Source organism: Liolophura sinensis, chromosome 7 (assembly GCF_032854445.1).
Source record: "Liolophura sinensis isolate JHLJ2023 chromosome 7, CUHK_Ljap_v2, whole genome shotgun sequence".
NCBI classification, from domain to species: domain Eukaryota; kingdom Metazoa; phylum Mollusca; class Polyplacophora; order Chitonida; family Chitonidae; genus Liolophura; species Liolophura sinensis.
The window spans coordinates 38309956-38331892 of NC_088301.1; the positions used below are offsets into that span (position 1 = coordinate 38309956).

A 21937-nucleotide genomic window follows, 5' to 3' on the forward strand; every position below is an offset into this window, starting at 1 on the left:
TTAAGGCAAGAAAAAACACTAAAATGAAGTATATCTCACATCAAAGACCATTGAAAACTGTCCAGAAAAATAGCTTGATTTATTTTTTGTTCTAAAACATCAAATTTTAAGGTGGACTGTAGTGACCCGGAGGGTATCGGTGACATCACATTCATAATCTTTGCTTGAAGAAGTTCATTTAAATGTCTATTTAGTGAATGCATTCTTAGATCTATATATATTTGTAATTTGGATCAAGAAATCTAGCAGTCTATGTGTGTTCAGTGGCGAAAACCTGATGCGACGTCAAAAGAAATTGCCACAGTATTCATACTTTCAAACACATCTTAGTATGTTGAAAAAAAACTAAAAAAAAAATGGACAGTTTTAATGGTCTTTCATCTGACATACATTCCATATTACAGTTTTCTTTGCCCTTAAAAAAAATACACACATATACTACCTAGCTAACATACCTGTCCTGAGAGAAACAATAAATCCTTTCTCTCTGTTGTAAGCTGCCTCACCCCAGAGTCACCACGTTCGCCATACATCGTCAGGTAAACGTTTGCTTTGGTGCCGGCATTCCACAGCTCTCCAGTTGTCACAGCCACCTCATATTTAATGACTGTCAAAAGTACAAAAGATTGATGTAGAATTACATGCATTTTCAGACAAAATATCATGATATCATTCTTATAACTTATCTAACCGAATCATGTAATAACCAAAGCAAAAACACCTCTAAGAAGCAGAAACTGATCAAAGCTAGCCCATGATGTGAACATTTTAACAAACCAGAAATTTAATGATTCTAGATGAAAATATTGAATCAATGTCAAGATGGAGGAAGTTTGCCTCTCAGAAAATTACACAAAAATAGAAAAAGGAATAAACTATTTACTTATCGAAGAGCCCTAATATCTTAGGTGAATGCAGGAAAAAAACAAAAGCAATTTGCTGATCACTGTACACATATTCATATAAGTGCACCTCTTAAGCCACAGATTGGAGAATTATACCCCAAACCTATTTAGAGCATATGTATTATAATGGATACTAGGTATTTGTGTACAAGTTTCAATCAATAAGATGCATGAAATACAACACTTCGCTTATAATTTAGCATGGTAACCAGATGTAATTATAAAGCAATATAAACCTCCTCATTAATGTATCAGTGGAAACCAGACAGTTTATTCATCACCATCATTATCCTTTTAAATCAATAAAAATGCACTAGAACGCCACCATGCTAATATCAGTTACAAATTCCATAAAATTTACACTGAAAAAGACATTATTTAGAGTTAACGGTAATGGTTTCCATTAATTATGCACATGAATTTTGCATTTTTCAGTATAAAATTTAGAATCTGATGAGACAACTACTATGATTCTTCATTGATTTTCCAGTAAAACCAGGGATACACTTCAAAGATGGATATATTTTTGTTTGTAGTGACAAACTTTTCCATCGATGAAATACTATATTGTAGACACAATAGGTGAATTTTTAGTGTGTCATTCAGCTATGTGACCTAGTAAATTTGGATCCAACAATATTGCCTCCAAAATGCGCCAGGAACACAAAGTGGATTTTTGTAATTTAAAAAATATGCCTGTATGGGTAGAAAAAATTACCCTTGTGTGCCTTGCTTTCAGTGTATTAATGAACACTTGTGCACTTTTAATTAATAGATTGCTAATACAACATAGTAATAGCATGTGATTAGTGGCTGATGCGCCTTTGATGAAATGTTTGTATGCATTTACAGTACACCTTGGAACATACTTTGCAACTGAGGCTCTCCTTTGCGCACTGCAGGAATTTCACGACATATTTCACCATCATCCTCATCTCGAGCCATCCAGCGCTTGCACGGAAATATCAACTGTTCATCTGTATCCAGATCTTTCATCTCCACCTGGTAATAGTCACCATGGCAACAAACCTATACAGCACTATCAGGTATCTATGGCAACCCTATAACCAAGGTTGAAAGTCTACACTTACAGTGTATGCATTACTGAAGACACACTGAGTCACCCCTAGAGGGTTTGCCTGGTAACATTTTTAAAAATCCAGGAGAGATAAAGCACGTGAATTTCAGCACATTTTACGGCAAGCTGGAAGCTTAAAATGGTCACTATAACCATCTGTAAATCTCTAATGAATGCAAAGCTAAAAATCAATATAAACTTGCCCACTGCATACAGGAAGCTTTTCTTGAGACATTCATTCACTGTTCATAAAAGGACCCACCACACATTCTATTTCCCTAGCTCCCAGGTATTGTACAATTTATATCATAAGAGCATCTTATCTATCCTACCACTAAACACCAAACATTCAATTTTGCCCTGAGGCTTAAACATGACAAACTGCTTTCGATCTCAAATAAATATTTCATATATAAGTCACATGCACTGATGTACATGCTTATAAAAAACAGATTAAGTTCTTGTAATTTCCTTTCTCTAAATAAATTATATGTGACTTTATTTATCTATTTCACATATGACTAGCAGAAGCATACATTTCTTACCTCATCACACAGCCAATTGGGGAATTCTCCCATATTGTCATGTCCAATTCTGATTTTGAAGACTTCTCCTATGTGGCCAACATTTATCTGCAATTTGACAAATGCAATCAGACCACCACATACATGAAGGCTGCAGATGCATATATTCAAATGAATACAACTGCATGTATCTCATGATGTCATTTGGATGCAATGTTGCAATCAGGCATTTAACACTATTAAAGCACTTCTGGGCGCAATGACCCAGGAACCTCCCACCAATGTGGTCCCTCTGAGTTCAAGTCCAGCTCATGCTGGCTTCCTCTCTGGTCGTATGTGGGGAGGTATTCCAGCACCTGCGGAGGAATGTGGGTTTCTGCCCTGAGCATGGGCTCTGCCCAGTTTCCTCCCACCATAATGCTAGCCACCGTCGTATAAGTGAAATGTTCTTGAGTGTGCCGTAAAACACCAATCACATAATCAATAAATCATATAATTTGAATAACTTAGCCATCAACACTGGGCTACCAGCTTTTGTATGATGCTGTCACTTTTGAATAACTACTATATATGTATGTATTCTCCCTATATTATTCATGACTGCATTAGAAGCTTGTTGTCCACATATACATACATCAATAAAAATATTTGCTCTTTCCATTCTATAAAAATTCACGGCAACAAAAGTCTGTTTGCAACCAAAAAAAAGCTTGGCTACTAACTCAGTACTGCTTAGTGTACGTTGGGCAAAGTTAAACGTAAGAAGACTTGAGTTGTGAGCCTTGAAATTGTGGCTAAGGTGTCACGCGGCATTGTACTTGTTGCTACGAGTGGTCTCACGAAAAATGGAAGAAACTGATGGGAACCGAAAAAATGTATCCCAACGTTTCCCAGGTCAAAAGTACACGGAAACGAAAAAGTCTTTCCAAGCAATTCTGAAATTGTCATTTTAGGCACAAGTTTTAAATCATGTAACATTTATTGTAACACATAATTTATTTAATCATTTCATTAGATTTTTATACATGTATTCTTCTGTCGTCAAGTTTAACATACATCAAACTGGTCGGTCTTCCCACTCTGAAAATGTTCAGTGCCGTCATTGTGTCCCAGGTGTAAAGGTCCAGAGTTATTGCGTGTTCCATACACTGTTATGGTGACGCCGGCATCAGTTCCTGCAGACGGCAGCTCATTGGTTGTCACAAAAACCCTCCAGCGCCCTCCTTTAAATATTTTAAGTTTTAGTCAATCATTTTTTGAAATCTCTTCACAACAAAGTAATACATGTGCAAAATACTAACCCAATTCATGGATGTATTGTAAAGGATGTCTTTGGGATCATTAAATTTTATAGACATCTGCATCACCAAAATATGCATCTTCAAACATGTACGTATTAATTTGTCACAGCTTGTCATAATTTGTAATTTGATCACATAAATGAAAACTGCTTCAACTAACGTACATCTAGATGTTTCTTTATTTCTATCTTTGTCAATATTTTAGCATATATTTGGAATCTTTTACACAAAGCCCTGTATAAGACTGTAAAATGTAGGCTACATGTTATTTAGCATCCAGAAAGATGTGCGGACTTACTTGTTTTTCCAAGTTTTTCTCTCCGATCACGCAGCCGATTGGCTACTGTCCTGTCTGGATGGGTCAATAGTCTGCTTCTGTAACCATTAGGCCGGGGCCTGGCTGCCTGGGGAGGTTGAGGTGAGAGTCCCACCATTGGACGGAAGTTCTCACTGCCAGCCACAACAAACACATCTGGGCCATTGAAGATGGACGACAGGCTCTGAATCTGATGAAACAACCATTACCATTATTACTGTTATGGCCAGACTCTCTCTCAGGGAAAAAGTTGCAGGCATTTGGGTGAAGTTAAGTATGCAGGTTAACCATGGGTTAAAGACCAAACCATTAAATTTTGGTGGTGATTTTGATCAAGATCTCTATCCACTGGATCCAGGGATTTTTTAAATCACTTTCCTGTATTATTATTACAATGTTACACAATACTGTAAACACATAGCACCAAGGATTCTGTCCTTTTCCATAAGTCTGACTCTAACCCCTACATATATCTGTCTTTTTTAACTACATATATGTACATGTATGTACCCTCTTATGGTTCAGTCCCAGATCAGATTGTTTTCAGTACATGAATTACATTTCATGACTGGATACGTATACAATGATCATTTAGTGGAGCATAAGGACCATTCAGACTAGTAGTCAGGTGCTCTAAACACACATATGATCATTTTACAACCATGACAACAAAACAACTAAAGTAAGGAAGTGTAATGCAAGTATTTGACTGAATACGTCACTACAGGACAATTGCATCTTTCAGCAGCAGGGTGGTTATAGACGAAGAACAGAGGTATTACAAATATTTACATGTACTCCTGAAATATACTACTAATAATGATGATTAATAAACTTAGAAGTACAAGCAAGTAATGCCTGTTCCTCAACAGGGCACTTTTGTCACACCTGTCAACATACCAATGCCAGAGTGATAACTTTTAGTGCCTGTAATTCTTACCACTGCACAAAGGGCTCTTAAGATGGGCAAAAATATATGCATAATACATAAATAAATTAATCAATGCATTTCAAATAATCTTTTAGGCCAATTATAACAATTAAGGCATGTGTAAACATCCTCTGACTGGCTCAGCTGTGACCTTTAACTATGAGTTTTGTCTGGTATACATGTACAGATGTGCCTTCATGCCTGGATTCAGGTATTGCATAAAGGAGTTTCATTAGGGCTCCTCTCCCCAATTTCTTGTACCCAAAACTGTAGATATTGAAGTCCAGGTGTCATTATTTTCAAAAAAACAATGGTTGTTTCACATATTCAGGTGAAATCCACAAATTCAAGCTTTCTATAAGTTTTGAAGACAGGAAGATATGCGAGTAGAAAACGTTTCAAAGGTACATGTAGGATGATATCCTTTGCGGGAAATGTCTGCACCAAAAGTATAATTTTATTACCTTTCTTTCTCTCTAGAATTTGTATGTCTATCCACTCACACAATTTGGCATTAAATCAGTGTTATCATTAGAATTGAACCAAACAGACTGTTCACACTACCACTGTGGAGTTATGTTAGTTGACATCAGTACAAACCAGCTCATGCAAACAGGAACACACAAAATGAAACGATCAGCTAAAATGACCTGTACCTAACCACAAATCTTCGGGGAAGGGTGAGGGATGCAATGCTATAAAGGTCATTAGCAGTACATGTAGTTCTTTATTTCTGTAACTGGTCCTTGTGGTAGCTACGGTATGCACCCTACACGTTACCTGGTTACATCAGGAACACAAACCAGTGGAGGAAATCAATAACAGCATGACCATCGTCTTGCTTCCGCTAATTACACTTAATTTGTCAGGAGTTAATGGTTCCATGGCACAAGCCAAGGACGACTTTATCATTCATTTTATTGCAGGACGCAGTTAATGTGATAATATGACACTGTGAGGCTTGACATCTGAGAGATAGGCAAATCCCTCTTTCATGTATTGATTTATTTGACTGGTATTTTAGTGTCATATTCAAGAATTTTACACGTATATGATGGTAGTCCAGTTTGTGAGAGGGAGAAACTGGATTGCCTGTAATAAACAACAAACTTTAGAAGAGACACCTCCCTGAACGTGAACTGCTTGCAATGAATTTCTACATGCCTCATCTGTATTGTAGAAAGGCTATGGAAGCGTCAGTTGTGAAAATAGTTCCTTAATTTCTTAAGTTTTATAAAAAACTGTTTGCATTTGGCTATAAGAAATTTAGATCTGAGATCTGTTTCAGCTTTCCCAGTTGAGAAATGTAGATCTGTGCTCTTCCATTCACAAATCTGAAACTCACTCTCATCGAGTGACGATGACCTCATGTCAAAACATGTTTCATTTAATCATGTAATAACTCTGAATTCATGACTAATGAAAGACCATAATGTCAAAATCAGCACAAATGTTCCTGACACAAGGCAAACTTCAATAACTGCCATTTTTGATTCGAGTCAGACATACTTGGCATAATCCAGAAAAAGATACTCAATGGAACATTGGGATAGAAACCATTGTGACAAATGTGTTAATTGCCATGTTATGGTCATTGTTATTCCTGCATAATGAGGTGATATAAATTCAGAATTACTTCAAGATCACAGGAGACCTCTTATCACGGCACATGTGACTGGGCCAAGATCCAGCTAATAGTGAATGGAATGATGTGGAAAAGCTTGTAAAATGTCCAACTGGTTTCAGAGCTGCATTTACATGTATACAGTTATACTTAAAAGTAGACATACTGCTTCTGTCTCTCTGTTTTCAGAACAATGATGCAAAGCTAAACAGTGTGATGTTGCCAAACCCCAAATGAATGAGCCACATCATTTACAACATCGAGATGTACCATAATTAAGGGTAAACAAGTCCTTGCAAATTTGGACTTAAGTCTTAAATTGCTAGATAAATTTGAATCCGATGGCTGATTCCACCATCCCATTTGTGACTTTTGTGTGTTAAAATTTGAAATATGATTTTAGAGCTCATTTCTGGGCTCTACAAACTAAGATTCTGACCACCTCATAAATGTGATCAGAAGATAAATGCGTCAAAATTTAATTTTCCAGAACCAAACACTAAGCGTTTTGAGGAGGTTTTAAGTCTTAGCTTATGTCAGAAATGGCTTTGTGGTATCGGCCCAGGTCTTTAAGCCTACTGAGAAGGCTTTACATCATCCAAATATTCAAAATTGTTTAACAATTCTCTGAGTAGAATCTAACATATTGCACACCTTTAAAATCATATTGGATGACTTCAATTTTTGTCAAGGTTGCCAAATTGAAGAGCTGGAAATATCAGAATTTTGATCCCTGTGTTATACTGTTTGACAGATTAGTGCATAAGGTTTACTTCTCATCAAATATACATACATGTTAGTTTCCATATATGTAGCTCATTTATCTTATTGAGTGGGGCAGCCACGAGAATTACAATGTGAAAACCTTCCTAAAATGTCTACTTTCTGATTGAAAGCTATGAATTTCACATAACCTACATGTATACCAAACAAAACTCTAATACAAGATCTCTAATCATACTAATTATGCATTTGTACATTCATGTTGTAAAAATTGTACTGCACAAATGAAGGAGCATTTGGATTTTGGAGTTTTGAGATATGAGATGGTGCTAAGGTTTTGGGTAACCAACAAATACATGTAAGTGCTGACTGGAATTCACAATGAAAATCACTGTGCTCAGAATCTCAGGAAAATTTCTGTACCTACTTCCCCTTTGACTACAGTGTACCCTAATTCTTCTAATTTTTGGGAAAGATATTAGGAGTGTTAGAAGTAGAATATTACATTTCTTTTCCAGCCTTTTTGGAAAAGTAAGGATATGAGTATGTTGTTCATTAGATGGTCTAACCATGTGAGAAAAAACGAATGCAATAATCCTGCTATAATTACATATATATTGGCTGATATATGCAGAACATGCAGATGTTCCAAAAATTAGACGAATTAGGGTACTCTGAGCCATCAATAGATGTGGATCATGCATGCATGATTTACGAGTATGTCTCAGTAAAACTAACAACAAATATGCTTCCACATTTCAAAATATATCACAGACAACTTATTGACATGAAATTACAGCTGTTTTTTTCTCAAGCTTCACGAATCTGGTGACAGACATTTCTTCTGCTTCTGCAAGAGTTCCCAGAGCGGTACAACAAATGTACAATCAAACAATGTGCCGCTCAATTTGCAGAAATTAGATACCAGATTCTCTGACGTCAGACTCAGCGTAAGGTCGATAAAGAACAGTGTCTGTGACTTGGAATCACCAAGCAGCAGTCATTTAAACACAAAGAAGTTAATAGTATAAATCAGATATCAAATTTCTGCCTTAAACACAACCGAGTCTAGGGGCCAGAGATATTATAAATTCATTAGGACTAATCCTTAAGCTTGGTTAGCTTGCAAACAGTCACATTAATATTGTACAACCGTTGACATGGTCGACTCAATGTAACTTGTGCACTTTGATCTGATAACTGATAATTTATTTATACCTGTGATCTAGCTTATCAGCATGGGAACCCTTTTGTTTTGCAAAGCTGTCAGTTTCAACATTTTTATATTATGCTAATAACACAAAAGTATGAAAATTTTTGATTTTGGACATATTTAAACATTCACAGTACCTTCAATAAAATGTTGATTACACAATATATTGGAGGCATCATGGCAAATAAAGCAGAATGGTGAAGCCACAATATCCTTAAGACCTTGATTACCCAACATCTCCTTAAAACAATTGAAAAAATGATCGAACATGAAAGCCAAGAATGTGCTTTCCAACTGAATAAACTACTGTCATACTTATTTCATCCTGGAAGGGCCATGCAAATAGTCAGCTGAGATGAATGTTTCAAAATATGAGCATTATTATCATCATATATCTGTCTGTCACAACATCATCCATGATTTTTAAGTGACATTGGCTGATTAGTCTGGTTAAAATGTTGACATCCACTAGTCAGTCATGTCAGCACTGAAGGCCGTGCTCACAAGGGGTACATACAAGCCCAGCACAGCTGAATTACTGCGCAGGCTGATATAAGTTTTATTCATGACGCTGCATTCCGTGGCACGTCATGGTGATGTCACACCATTAACCAGCGCTGCCTGAAGTTGTAGCATGCTACATGTAGCATTATTTTTCTTACCTCAGCTTAACATAGGGCGAGGCTGGTTTTCTATTTGATAAATATTGTAGGGACAAAATCGTTATCCGCGTGTTGAGAAGGGTATGTAGGGATTTAAACCCTGGGTGTGAAATTTTAACCCTTCACCTGCAGATGAGGGTTAAAATTTCACACCCAGGTTTTAAATCCCTACATACCCTTCTCAACATGCAGATAACATAATGTAGCAGCATACTGTAAGTAACTGTGTAATAAATTTTTCAGGTACAAGACACATCAGTTCAGTGCAGTTTTAAGGCTGATGTACTAGAGAATTGTTCCAGTGACTTTGTTGTTTTCACAGTTATACAACAGGAGATCGTTTAGTCAACAGACGCATATGGCATCAGCTTCAGGTTTGAGGAGATTATACATGCGCTGGATATTTATGTCCCCCGCGTAAACGTTGTTATCCACTGAAAACCAGCGTATTTTGTCAGGTTCAGGATAATATACATTTACAGTACATGTATCTCCTAAGGTTTACATTATAAGTTTACAATGGTTCATATGAGAGCCTACTGATTTTTTTTGAGCCTATTAACAATACAATAATAATTTTTTTACAATAATTAATTGCTCATTTTGCAATTTTGTTATTGATCTTCTTTTGGAAGGTAGTACAATATTTTAATGGTTAATGTAAGTTTCAGCACCAAAAGTATAATATTCTAAAACATTTACTCTGCTCTAAAATGCTCTCTTTTGGGTGAAAATTTAAGTCATTTACACGTACATATCCATTTATTTCTAATTTTGTCGTATTTTCAGAGAAATTCAATCAGGACAGCTGCATGTAATCTATTATAATTTATGCTCAGAGTGGTAGGGTACCAAGTATAGTCGTACATGTGTGCACCTGGTGTTAACGTAATTTTCCTACATACCAGGTACAAACATGTACATCATATATATGTACGTGATGCTTGGGATCAGCTCTGAAAACAAATCAATATTCAGCTCACAGGGCCAGTCTCTAACGCTGACCAAAGCAGTCCAAGAAAACTTACATGTACAGGAACAGGCATTATCCTGAGCTTCTGACTAAAGACTTACATGTAATTAGCTTATTAAACTTCCATGACATATTTTCCACCTAGTCATTAGTTTATCAAATGGCAAAAATATGGACATTTTTCTCTGCATGTTAAATTTATGTATTTCACAAATTTTGCAACCAAGAGTACCAAAGAGTCTGCCTGGAGGAGACACATGAAACAGAATGCAAAACTCAAAATTTTTAAACATTTCACTTGACAAGAAGTCTAATACACAAATGAGACATGAAAGTCATGAATTTCAAAATTTACAGTGAGCAATACATGTACAGTGAATGCAGCTCTTTTTGAAATACCACCAATAACATTATTTTAACAGTGATTTGATTACACAAGACACTGAGTCATGAATTTTCAATAAGTAATTTACAGCAATATCATGCACACAGGACATCAGTTATGGGACATTCATCTCATAGTATTTGTATTAAAATGATATCTATTTCAAGATGAATTTAAATGGCATTCTGTTTAAACAGGTTATTAGTACCATTAGCTACAATGTAAAACTGGACACCAATCCCTTAGTAAATATCTTAACACTGTTCTACTGTTCTTGGACTCCAGTGCAAGGGGTATGAAATAAGCTACACCTGTATCTTGTACTCTGAGTAAAAAAAAAGTCAAAAAATAGTCTCTGCACTCACCCTTCGTCCATCAATGGTGAAGATTTTCCTCACAGCTATTTTAAACATATCACTCATGTCTGCCAGCACCTGTTCAAAAGTCTGAGCTGTCCGACGGTTCAACAAAACAATATGGCGGTCTGTCGGCTCCCCATTTCTCATCACCGTGATCTTTTTTGGTCCATAAATGCTGCTGGCTTGGTAGCTGGCTTCTGCAGGACGTATGCGCTGAACGTCCATTCGACGTCTTGCGCGAATTCGATTGCGTCTGTCACGTTCTCTTGGAGAGAGTATGCTGTTTAAAGCCCTGCGACCACTGGGTGGTCTTGTATAATGCCAAGCTGGTGGAGGTCCAAACCGATTCAAGTCCACTCCTTTAGCATAGTGACGGTGACTGGAACAAACATATCGTCCCTCATTTGACAAATCATCGATATTCCCTACAGGATCATGTCCACGGGGTGTAAAGATGCTGCGCACACCAAATGACATTGGTATTCTGCTGGACAGCTCGTTGAGCAGAGTATCAAAACTGCGATACTTTCTAGGGTGAATGGCAAGCTTGAGGGCATTAAAGTTTTGGTCCCCATCTTTGTAAAAGTAAACAGTTTTTGCTGCAGGGAATTGAGTTAGGGTAGCTCTTGACCCCCAGGGGGCCCCACTGTCGGGGTTCTGTGGACTATGGTTCATTGTTGGTAGCTCTTTGTCAGGCACTCTCCATGATAATGGTCAAGACTGAAAACCTACAAAAACAAAATTACTAGTGAAAGAAAAACTAAACATATCTACATGAATTCTTTATTATAAACTGTAAACATATGTTTCAGAGTTTATTGAGATTTCTCCATAAAAAAAGAGATTAACTACTAAGCAGGAGTTCAAATTAACTACAAAATATCACGGGCCGATAATAGCCAATGTCCTCTCAGATTTACTGGTCCTTCAGATACTCCTGATCCTTCAGTTAAATAAAGGAAAAGGAGATGCATAAAGTAAACTATAAACAATCTAGTAGAAACCACACTATTTTAAGATGATTGATTGTTTATAAAACATATGTATGATCCATGGTACATTTTACTGAATTAAATGACTCCCAATTTAACTAAGCTGACCTAATCAAATTTCCACAAGTCTTGGAGCAGGGGACCATTGTTAATTTAAAGGTCCGCAATTGTGTTCAAATCAAACGTTTGGGGTAAATAATAAATTTTAAAAACTTGAAAATGTTATACTGAGAAAAATTACCTGCAACCAAGCATTTAAGTTGGAATAATATAAGTGTTTCACTCAACCTGATCACTTCTGAATTAAAGACCATACACAAAAACCATACAAATGGCAAAGAATCTTCCAAGGAAAAATTAAATACCACAAGTAAAACAAGCAAGCACCATCCAAACACAGTATTATTCAACAAATAAAAGTAGAAGTCTTGGTAGGCTATGTTTATGTGCATGTGTAAATTACATGATACTCATTTTGCCTGATTCCCTTCCAAATTCAGGAGTCATAAGAAGATGTTGTACAACTGCTGGAATTGGAAAGAAAGTAAGGAAAACAAGTAAATTAATACATGTACATGTATCTAGCTCTTACCTGATAATGTTGAATCAATGCCAGTCAAATCCCTGTTTAGGAGTGTTTAGGCAAACATGTAACATGTAATATCCCCCAAGCTGATTATATGCCTACATGCATCTTAATCACCTGGAAAGTTCTACATGAGTGATAATCTCCAAGTCCTAATATGAAGCCCTATTCGTGCAACCAATCATTATAAAATCCAAACATGCAAGTCTATGTCTTATATTACAGGTATGTATTTACATCCAGGTCTACATCTACAATGTATACATGACAGCTGCTGCTTTTTCACGGAGTTGCAGGCAAATGACAAAAAAGCCAGTCAACATCACAGAGAAAGACTGCCTATTGAGTGGGCGGCAGGAATGACGAGACAACAGCTCAGCAGCTGCTATAGTCTTCAAAAGCTCAATGAACAGGTGGTGAGCTACAGATAGACTTGATTGTCCAGTGCCAATAAGGATAATAAGGAAATGTCTCTCTAAGTAAAATGTATACACATTTTCCAGAATACAGCGTAACATGAACTTACTGTACATGCTACAAAGAAGACATACAGATACATATACATACTTTTTATACATGTATCAGCTGTAATCCTAAACATGAAACACCTGAGAATACTCTATCATAAAAAAATATATGCCATATCAATGCATAATTTAACACCATTAATTTTCATGGCTGAGTTCCACTATTAATCATTGCGTCTTTTTGGTAAAATAATATTATGATACACCTGAGACAGAGGGCATATGTCTCAAGCTTGTCCACTTATCATATGCAGTATATAAACTTAAAAAGGAATCTATCAAAACAAAACATTTCACTCAAACACAAATCATCAGAACATGTATATTCCATGACTGGCTGTACACTATCAAAATTGAAACATACACATGTAAATCATGCACATGTATATAAAATGTGTTTCAAGCTCTCAACACCATTTTCATGCCAGAAACCAAAACTAAATGCACATAAGATAAATCATTTCTGGTGACAAAGAATCGCCTATTACAGGCACAAGTTCAATAAATTCCTATTTTATTTTTTTTCAAGTGCCAGTCTGTGTAAAGATGAGCAAGTTTTGAGAAGGGAGGTGTACTCCAGGGCCTGGTTTACATGTTTCTGATCCCCATTACATGTGTCTCTGTTGGTAAATGTCAATAGCAACAAGAGCACCCATGTTGACTTTACCACATTCCATAGGCAAAATTTGAAATTCAAATTTTTTCAACCATTCAACCTTGGGTGAGACTGGCAAGAGCTCATACTCCATAAATCTCTTTCAGCTAACAAGTCAGCAATGGCAATAAAATACTTAAATGACAATAGCAAGATACTTGACCTCCTTGAAACATTTGCCCAGTGAAAGTAAACCTGTGCGATCAACTTGACACCCAAACACAGAACTGTGCCATGGTATACATAAATTTACTTAAATACATCCCATCTTGCATATTAGCTGACCATATACCTCCATATCAGCTTAATCTCTCAACAATAATATTCCTCAAGTTTATAAATGTTGAATAGCCACAAACTGCTATGAGTGCAGTTGCCTTGGTAACAGCCAGATATATTTAAATTTTTACAAAATATTTTATACTACATTACAATATATTACAGAATATTACAAAACAATCCAATCCTTGATGAATAATAAAATGAATAACACTTTTCCTGGGTGTATCCTACATGCATAAATTCTGTTTGTTTCAAAATTTTAACTATATTTTATAAATACTTTACAAAAGAAACTTAAAGAAACAAAAAACAATAACTGTACCTGAATCGAACATATTTGTGCATTCAATACAGTAATATTAGGCAATATTTACAGTCTTGAACAAATATCACAATTGAGATAAAGACTATTAATTTGTATGTCTTGGAAAGCTGTGGGAAAAGGCATTATTTCAAGTAATTTCTCTCGGGAACCATGTAGATCAAATGCATTGAGTCACAATGCTCAAAACAGAAAACAACTGACTCAAGCTACTGTCCAGAATATTGAATATAGAGGAAATATGAATGACCAAAAATTAAGATATCAGCTGAGACATGGTCGTCCACTTACAACTCTCTAGTATACATAGATGTTGGCTATTGTTTGAAATCTGATTTTGGCTTTAATACTGGCTGATCTCACAAGTAGTGAGAAAAGGGGAATCTACAATATCCCTGTCCCAAAGTGCTACATGTACCTGTTCATGTATACAGTAACTTCATATGTACTTGTTCTGTTTCCCCGACTAGAAAGAGTAATGGTACACACATAATGACAACATTTAAAGGACATAAATTCTCACTGCCTGAAAATGAAACAAAACTTAGAAAAAAGAGTTTACATCAATTAAAATTTATTACTCAGAATTCTCTGCTTTTAGGAACTGTGAGTTATGTATGTACTGCGCAATCTAAGAGTTATATCTTTATTCCATCTTCACATTTTCTCACACAAATAAGTGAGATCTGAACCAAAGAATGGTTCAGATGATCCATTGTGCGGCTCCCAGGTGACAGTGTCATCCATAACCCCCTTTGTGGGAAAGGTCTGCATTTTATATGTTTAGACTTAATGCAGTATGCTATCAACTCCTGATATATATACATGAACATGTACATAAATAAGTACCTATAGGTGTGTAGGTTTTTTATAGAGTACAGTGAAAAACACCAATCAAATAAATAAATATATCTTCATAGTCAAAAAATGAAATGGAAACTAGACGCTGTGCACTGATGCATCTTCTATTGTTTCATTGCCACACATTACAGGGTAGAGGAACAAATTAAAATGAATCTGTTAATTGATACATTTTCAATTTTTTGCTATAATTTATATCATACATCACTATTCCATATAAAACCTTTTTTTGTGCTGATGATGTTTCCAGTATATATTGCAATAAGAAGAAATTATTCATGAGAAAAGGTGAAAAATGCTGAGAAAGTGAGATTTGTAAATGTCTACAAGTACTACAATTAACACCTCTCACCTAGCAAGAAAGCATACTTCTAAATAAACAAATCCCATTGAATGACATGTATAACTCAGTGACTGGACAAGAGCAAATACCGTTTTTCTTTGTAGGTCCAGTTAACAAAATGTTCCATTCTCTGTAGCACCTCATGCATTTATGCCATTGTCACATAATGTGATAAACATGAGTAAACATGTACATGTAGTAGTACTGTTATATATTCATTTGGCCTATGTACAGCAAAGCTATGCTTGCTTGTCATGCAGACAACAGAGTTGCAAACATAAGTAACATAAGTAGGTTCTACAAGCAGTGTGTGGTAGTTAAGCAAATTTTTTTGTGTTTTAAGGCCATGCAGCCACATTCAAAATTAAGGACAATAAAATACTTGAATGTACATGTATTTACATCAACTGTTCTGTTACTTTACTCTGTCACTTTATTCTCACAAGGCAGTAACATATAACTTAAAAATAACCTAAATTGTTAATACTAAAAGATTTTAAATGTACCAGAATAATGTTATAGTAATAAATAAATATTATATAGCCTACACAGCTAAAAGAACAATGTAAAGAATAAATTTTATGTTCAAACATTAAATAAACTTTGTTCTCTTGCTGCAGTACAGTTACAGAACTGCAAAAATATGGTATGAAACAACACCCTATTATCACCGTCTGCAATAATTTTTCAAAACCTTCTAGGACAAAACATCCCATTAATAAAGAATGAAAATGTAAGCTTGCGCTGGAAATCTATCACCTGCAAATACTATTGCAAGGGCACTGGAGTCAATTCACCGTACTTGAGGTACATACTTCAGACTGAGCTTGAGCGTGAAGGTGATTAGTTTGTTCTTTTTTTTTCTTGTGTTATTTTTTTAACAAAGTAATATACTTCACATGCCAGATAACTAACGTCTTATGAGACACATTTCCTGTGTTTGCCAATCAAACCATTTTCAACTTCGCTACACGCAGAGAACAGCATGAAAAAGGCTATACTCACCAGCAGGTGCGCGACACAAGAAATGCTGTCCGCCATAAGTTTACGTTCGCAACTCTCGTTGAAGTGCGTCTCCAGTCACGTGACGTAGACGTGTTGTTTACATCGATACCGATGGTTTAGAATTAATGGACTTGTTTCGTGATCTTTTTCCTATTTTGCTGCATGACATTTTACAATTTGACTCGTCAGAATTGACCGAGTACAGGAGCAAAAACTTTCCATATAGACCAACTGAGGAAAACCCTAAAAAGTTTGTGAAACGATTACTTTATCGGAGCAGCGGGGCTTTGTTAGCAACAAAATGGCGACGTCAATAACAGCGGAGGAAGCGCGTCACGTTGCTTCCTTGCCGGTAAAAACAAACTGTCAAACAGTTGATTTTGACGTATAGTTATCTCTTTATAGTCTGTACCTCTTTAATTATTTATGGGGAAAATACGACGCTATGGATTTGAACTTCTCATTTTGTGCTGAAGTACTATATACATTATACTAGACCTACTGCCAAGCTGCCTGGTAGTGGTATAATTAAGTTGAATTAGACGTTGATGTCAGTTTTCAATAATGAAACAGGCACCAACGTTTAATTAAATTAAATTAAATCAATAGTGGTAGTGGTAAAATTATTTACAGTACTTGATACAGATAAATAAAAAGAAAAATAGTTTTCATTACCATGGACTAGCCGTTTTGATAATTCATTCATAAGTAAATCAACATTCGGGTCTTTTGTCCTCACCTAAATTACACAAAATTTTTTTTTTTTTCTGAAAATAAACTCCAGTTACATCAATTTGCCAGTGAACTATAAGGTACTAACAGCTAGTAGCCTATATATTTGCATGGGGTCTAAATATATTTATTTATTTGATTTGTGTTGTGTGCAGTACTCAAGATAAATGTCTCACTCATACCATGACAGCCAACATTAAGGCGTGAGGAAACCAGGCCCTGGACACGCCCTTGGCCATCCAAAGGCTGGTATAAGTAAGGCATTATATTACAGTCTGATGAATATATTTGTTATCAACAGAAAGAAAGAGGCAAGCCATTGCTGTCATCCTATCTTCACTGGGAACCTTATAGTGACTCCAGTATGACCAGAGAATCCATCCATTTGGATTTCCTCTACGACAGCATCATGTTTGCTTCTGAAAAGGGGTTCCCATGGGGTCAGGTGTCCCAGGTCATGTCAACAGCAGAAGAGTTACTTACTGGTACAAAAGGTGAGTTTTAGCCTGTTCAACAGTCTCTGCTTTATTTATTTTCATACCATACTGCTATGTAAGATCTTTTATGGTAACGACAGGCTTATATATATATATATATATATATATCTATACCAGGTTTATTGTTTTATGGTTGAGAAAACCAAAGAGTGAAGAGTAAACATACCAGTACCCTTTGGAAAGTAATGCACATAATTTCCCACATCAGGCACACGTGATACACAAATTTTTATCTGCACAGTGATCTCATGCCATATTGGTGGAAGGCATGTCATCTAACTCCAGTGAATAAAAGTTAAGCACCGCATATTGTCACCGAGGTCCAGATCAACAGCTGTTGCGACAGTGAGAGGCTGGTATTTTGAACAAGTGCACATTTTAATTGTGTATTAGAATAGCAACTGAAAGATAAGTCACATATCACATCAGAAAAGTGATGTTGCCACAGTATTGTAATGTAACATCTTGAAACCCTTGTATTAAATACTTAATAGTCTTGTGTGGAAAATGTTACCAGTAGCCTGTGCCCAGACCCCATGCTTTATTATAGTCTTCAGCACTACCTCAACTTTATCCATATTGACATTGGTATGATTGTGATTATTTTGATGAGTAACAGATGTAAAGTATTGTATATGACCTAAAATTTCGTCCATCATAAGTTACCATAGGTCCTACTTATTTTGCCTGTTTCTGAGAGTTATATTGATCTTAGGACCACGTTTTGGGGTTTGTTCAGAAGATAGGATTATTAGTATATCCTACTGGTTTCAGAAAAATGTCAGTTTCAGCACCAAAAGTAATACTTGAATTTTTTGATCTTTATTTCCCTCTAAACATACACTTTTTTGCATGAATGAATTTCAGCCGTACCAGTATGGGATACTTTAATTCCTACTGTTAGGGTACTAATGAAATTTTCAGGTCTCCATTACAAAGAAATCACAAATACCACAACATGTGATTGACCATGCAGATTTAAAGATTTAAAAGTATTTTTTTTTTTTTTTTTTTTTTTGGTGAAACTGGATACTGTTGCTTGTTTGGGAAGAGCAGAGAGAGTGGGAGAGTAAGTTTGATTAATGATGAAATTAGCTCATTTGTTTTTTTTTCACAGGGAAGACTTTGGTGGAAGCTGTGAAACTGTATCAAGAACAATCCATACACTTGATTGAAAGGCTTGGAGAGAGGAATTTTCAGATTTACACCGAGTTTGTGTTTTCCACATTTATGACCCACTTCAAACTGTTTCAATTTGTGTTCAACGTAAACCGTGAAGAGTTGATTCCAAAAGTCTCCAGGACAGTTGCTTGTCCGCCAAGCCCTGTGGCCCTCAGGGAGGCCAAACTTGACTATATATGGGAATATGAGCAGGAATATAACAGTATCGAATCTAAAGAAAAGGAGAAGTGTGAGAAATGGACCAAAGAACAGAAGAAAGTGGCAAAACAGTCTGCACAGTCATTGGCCTCAGTTAGGGAAAAACTTCAAACTGTGGAGTCGCCACTCACAAAAGAGGTGGGCTTTTTTATGTACCAGTAATTCAGTGAAATATTACAGGAAATTATCAAAATCCAAATATTAGAATTGTCCCTACATCATCCGTGATTTTTGATTGCCATTTGCTGATCATACAGATGAAAATGTTGACATACACTTGCAAGCCCTGCATTCCATGCCTACATGAGTTAATTAAATTTTTATGTAAACCCGCACTGCTGAAATAAGGATAATGTGATTTTATTTAGTGACGCTGCATTTATTGCGAGTCACGCCACTATACTAGCGCTGTCTTCAGTCGTTATGCTTTTTCTTAGCTCAGCTTTACGTATATGCAAAATTGGCTTTGTTAGGACAAAATCGTTAACTTACAATATTATCTCACATTTTCTGACAAGATGTGCACATCGACCAATCAATACTTCAGTAAGGAGTTCAAGGCATTCTTATCCTTGTTAAGGCCATAGCTGTAGGGTGTTTTTGGTTGAACCGACACTTTTTGAAACAATATAAGAGAGAGAGAGGTATGTACATGTATATATATATATATATATATATATATATATATATATATATACACACACATACTTCAGATTCATTTGTACAGGTGGTTAGCGTGCCAGCACAGTGCAATCACTCAGGAGCCTGTCACAAATGTAGTCGCAGTGAGTTCAAGTCCAGTTCATGCTGGAGGATGGCTGTGGGTTTCCCACGGGCTCTATCCAGATTTCTCCCACTATAATGTTGGCCAGTCGTATAAATGAAATATTCTTGAGTATGACGTAGAACACCAATCAAATATATAAATATATTCCTTGATACGGTCAGGTTTTTTTCTCATCACTGACGATAGTAGAAATACAGTAGCAAGTTACATGCCCTTTGAACACTATAAATTGCAATTTCCAATGGAAGTTAAATGTCTCCCTTTCCCAAAATAGACAGAATTTTAATTATGTCATATTTGATTGCCTTTTAGTCTGTCGCTGAAATCATCAAGGACATTCTCGGAACTTCAGCCTTAGCAACAACCGAGAGGATAAAGACCTCAATTTCACAGACGATGGAAGACCTTGAGTTAAAGTTGGAGAGAACACTTATTCCTCGCCCCCAGGCTATGGGTAAATTTCCTTTGAACCGTCTACCATACATACATGTGTATGGAGGAAGACCTAATTCAGACTCAGCTATGGTTTGCTTTCATATCTGCAAATATAAATTACATGCCTTGTTCCATTATATCTGTACATCATTGTATTACTTAGTGTATATTTACTTATTTGATTGTTGGTTAATGCCATACTGAAGAAGTTTTCACTTGTATGATGGCAATCAGTTTAAATTTTGGAAGAAGCAATAATGCCTGGGATAAACCATTAGACTTTGGCAAGTCAAACTTTGCACATGTATGCAATGCACAGCTACACATGTCATATTGATGTGAATCTACAAATTCCCAGTCCAAGGCTGAGAACCTGTAATTCAGGAGTTCATTATGTATTGTTGTATAATACATGTACATGTATACATGTATTTCATGTACTGTTTCGGAAAAATACTGGCAGGGTATGTGAGTTAAATGTTAGTAAAGACTATACAAGTCAGTATTAAATATTTGACAGGCCAAATTAAACTAATACATACTAGTCTAAAAGTGTGTTATTGGTTTTGCAGGGCCTCCTCCCAGGTTCAACCAAAGTGCGCTACCTCAACTGCCAGAAGCTATCCGCCCTGCTCCTGTTACATGCACAAAGGCACCCAAGCCAGAGAAAGGAAGACCGAAATCGAGGGAATCTACGCGTTCAAATAAGTCAACGAAATCTGGACAATCTTGATCGTTCACAATCACAATCACAATGGTCTCCCATGGTAATGAGTGCCATTGTTAAAAGAGCATGTTCTCTGTTAAACTGATATGGTTTAATACCCATGCTTATCATATTGCACTGGACAAATTGTGGCTTTAGCTAACGGTTGCATGTGACAATTGAGAAAGCATGTCCATGACTAAGACCAACAATCACATCCAGCTGCCCTTCATGTTGGAAGTGGGAGATAAAATGTTTGCTTTGTTATACCTGTCACTGGTCTCAGATAAAAAAAATGGCTTCTTGACTCAACAGTAAGAGCAAAAAGTATTGTATAGTTATTGACAGTGTTTCAAGGTCATCATTAATATGCAAGTCATCAAGAAACGTATGTACTTTTTTAAGTTATGACTGTTCCATATATGATTTGGTTCATATTGGAAGTTAATTCAGCTCTTCAGCAAAAAATTGTTTCTATGTGAATTTTCTATTAAACATATTGTCTACCATTCCCAAAGCTCAGGTTTACAAATAAAAGCATGTTTTTCTACAAGAAAAAAAAGATTTATTTTTTTATGTATTTGATTGGTGTTTTGCGTCGTCCTCAAGAATATTTCTGTTATAAGACGGCAGTCAGGGTGATGGTGGGTGGAAACCAGGCATAGCCCCCTGGGAAACCCACTACCATCCACAGGGTTTCAAAGACACAGAAGCCACCTACAACAAATTTGGAATCCTTATCAAGAATAGAAAAATGTTCTTGATGAAAGTCCATAAACAAAAACACCAAATTAGGAAGAATCTTTTCACAGGGAAAACAAGGGTAAATTTGC

The 21937-nt window shown here is 36.1% G+C and overlaps 2 protein-coding genes across 3 annotated transcripts in view; one reads left to right on the forward strand and one right to left on the reverse strand.

Moving 5' to 3' along the window:
* Window positions 1–11828, reverse strand: part of LOC135470894 (lipoxygenase homology domain-containing protein 1-like) — a 54425-nt gene extending 42597 nt beyond the window's left edge. Inside the window, exons 1-6 of the mRNA XM_064749944.1 lie at window positions 11001–11828; window positions 4107–4314; window positions 3564–3730; window positions 2529–2615; window positions 1775–1907; window positions 456–607 (exon numbers count right to left, since the gene is read on the reverse strand). Of these exons, the coding sequence (XP_064606014.1) occupies window positions 456–607; window positions 1775–1907; window positions 2529–2615; window positions 3564–3730; window positions 4107–4314; window positions 11001–11669 (1416 nt within the window). The 5' untranslated portion in view covers window positions 11670–11828. The remainder of the gene's footprint in view (window positions 1–455; window positions 608–1774; window positions 1908–2528; window positions 2616–3563; window positions 3731–4106; window positions 4315–11000) is intronic.
* Window positions 11829–16662: 4834 nt separating this feature from the next.
* LOC135471597 (uncharacterized protein C8orf74 homolog) lies at window positions 16663–21137 on the forward strand. 2 transcript variants are annotated; one of them, XM_064750886.1, is made up of 5 exons: window positions 16663–16919; window positions 17601–17793; window positions 18914–19314; window positions 20276–20417; window positions 20971–21137. In XM_064750886.1, the coding sequence occupies exons 1-5, from the start codon at window positions 16869–16871 to the stop codon at window positions 21129–21131; spliced, it is 948 nt and encodes a 315-aa protein (XP_064606956.1). In that variant the 5' UTR covers window positions 16663–16868; the 3' UTR covers window positions 21132–21137. The 2 variants fall into 2 exon arrangements, with proteins under 2 accessions (XP_064606956.1, XP_064606957.1); XM_064750887.1 differs by having other exon boundaries at window positions 17605–17793.
* The last annotated feature ends 800 nt before the right edge of the window (window positions 21138–21937 follow it).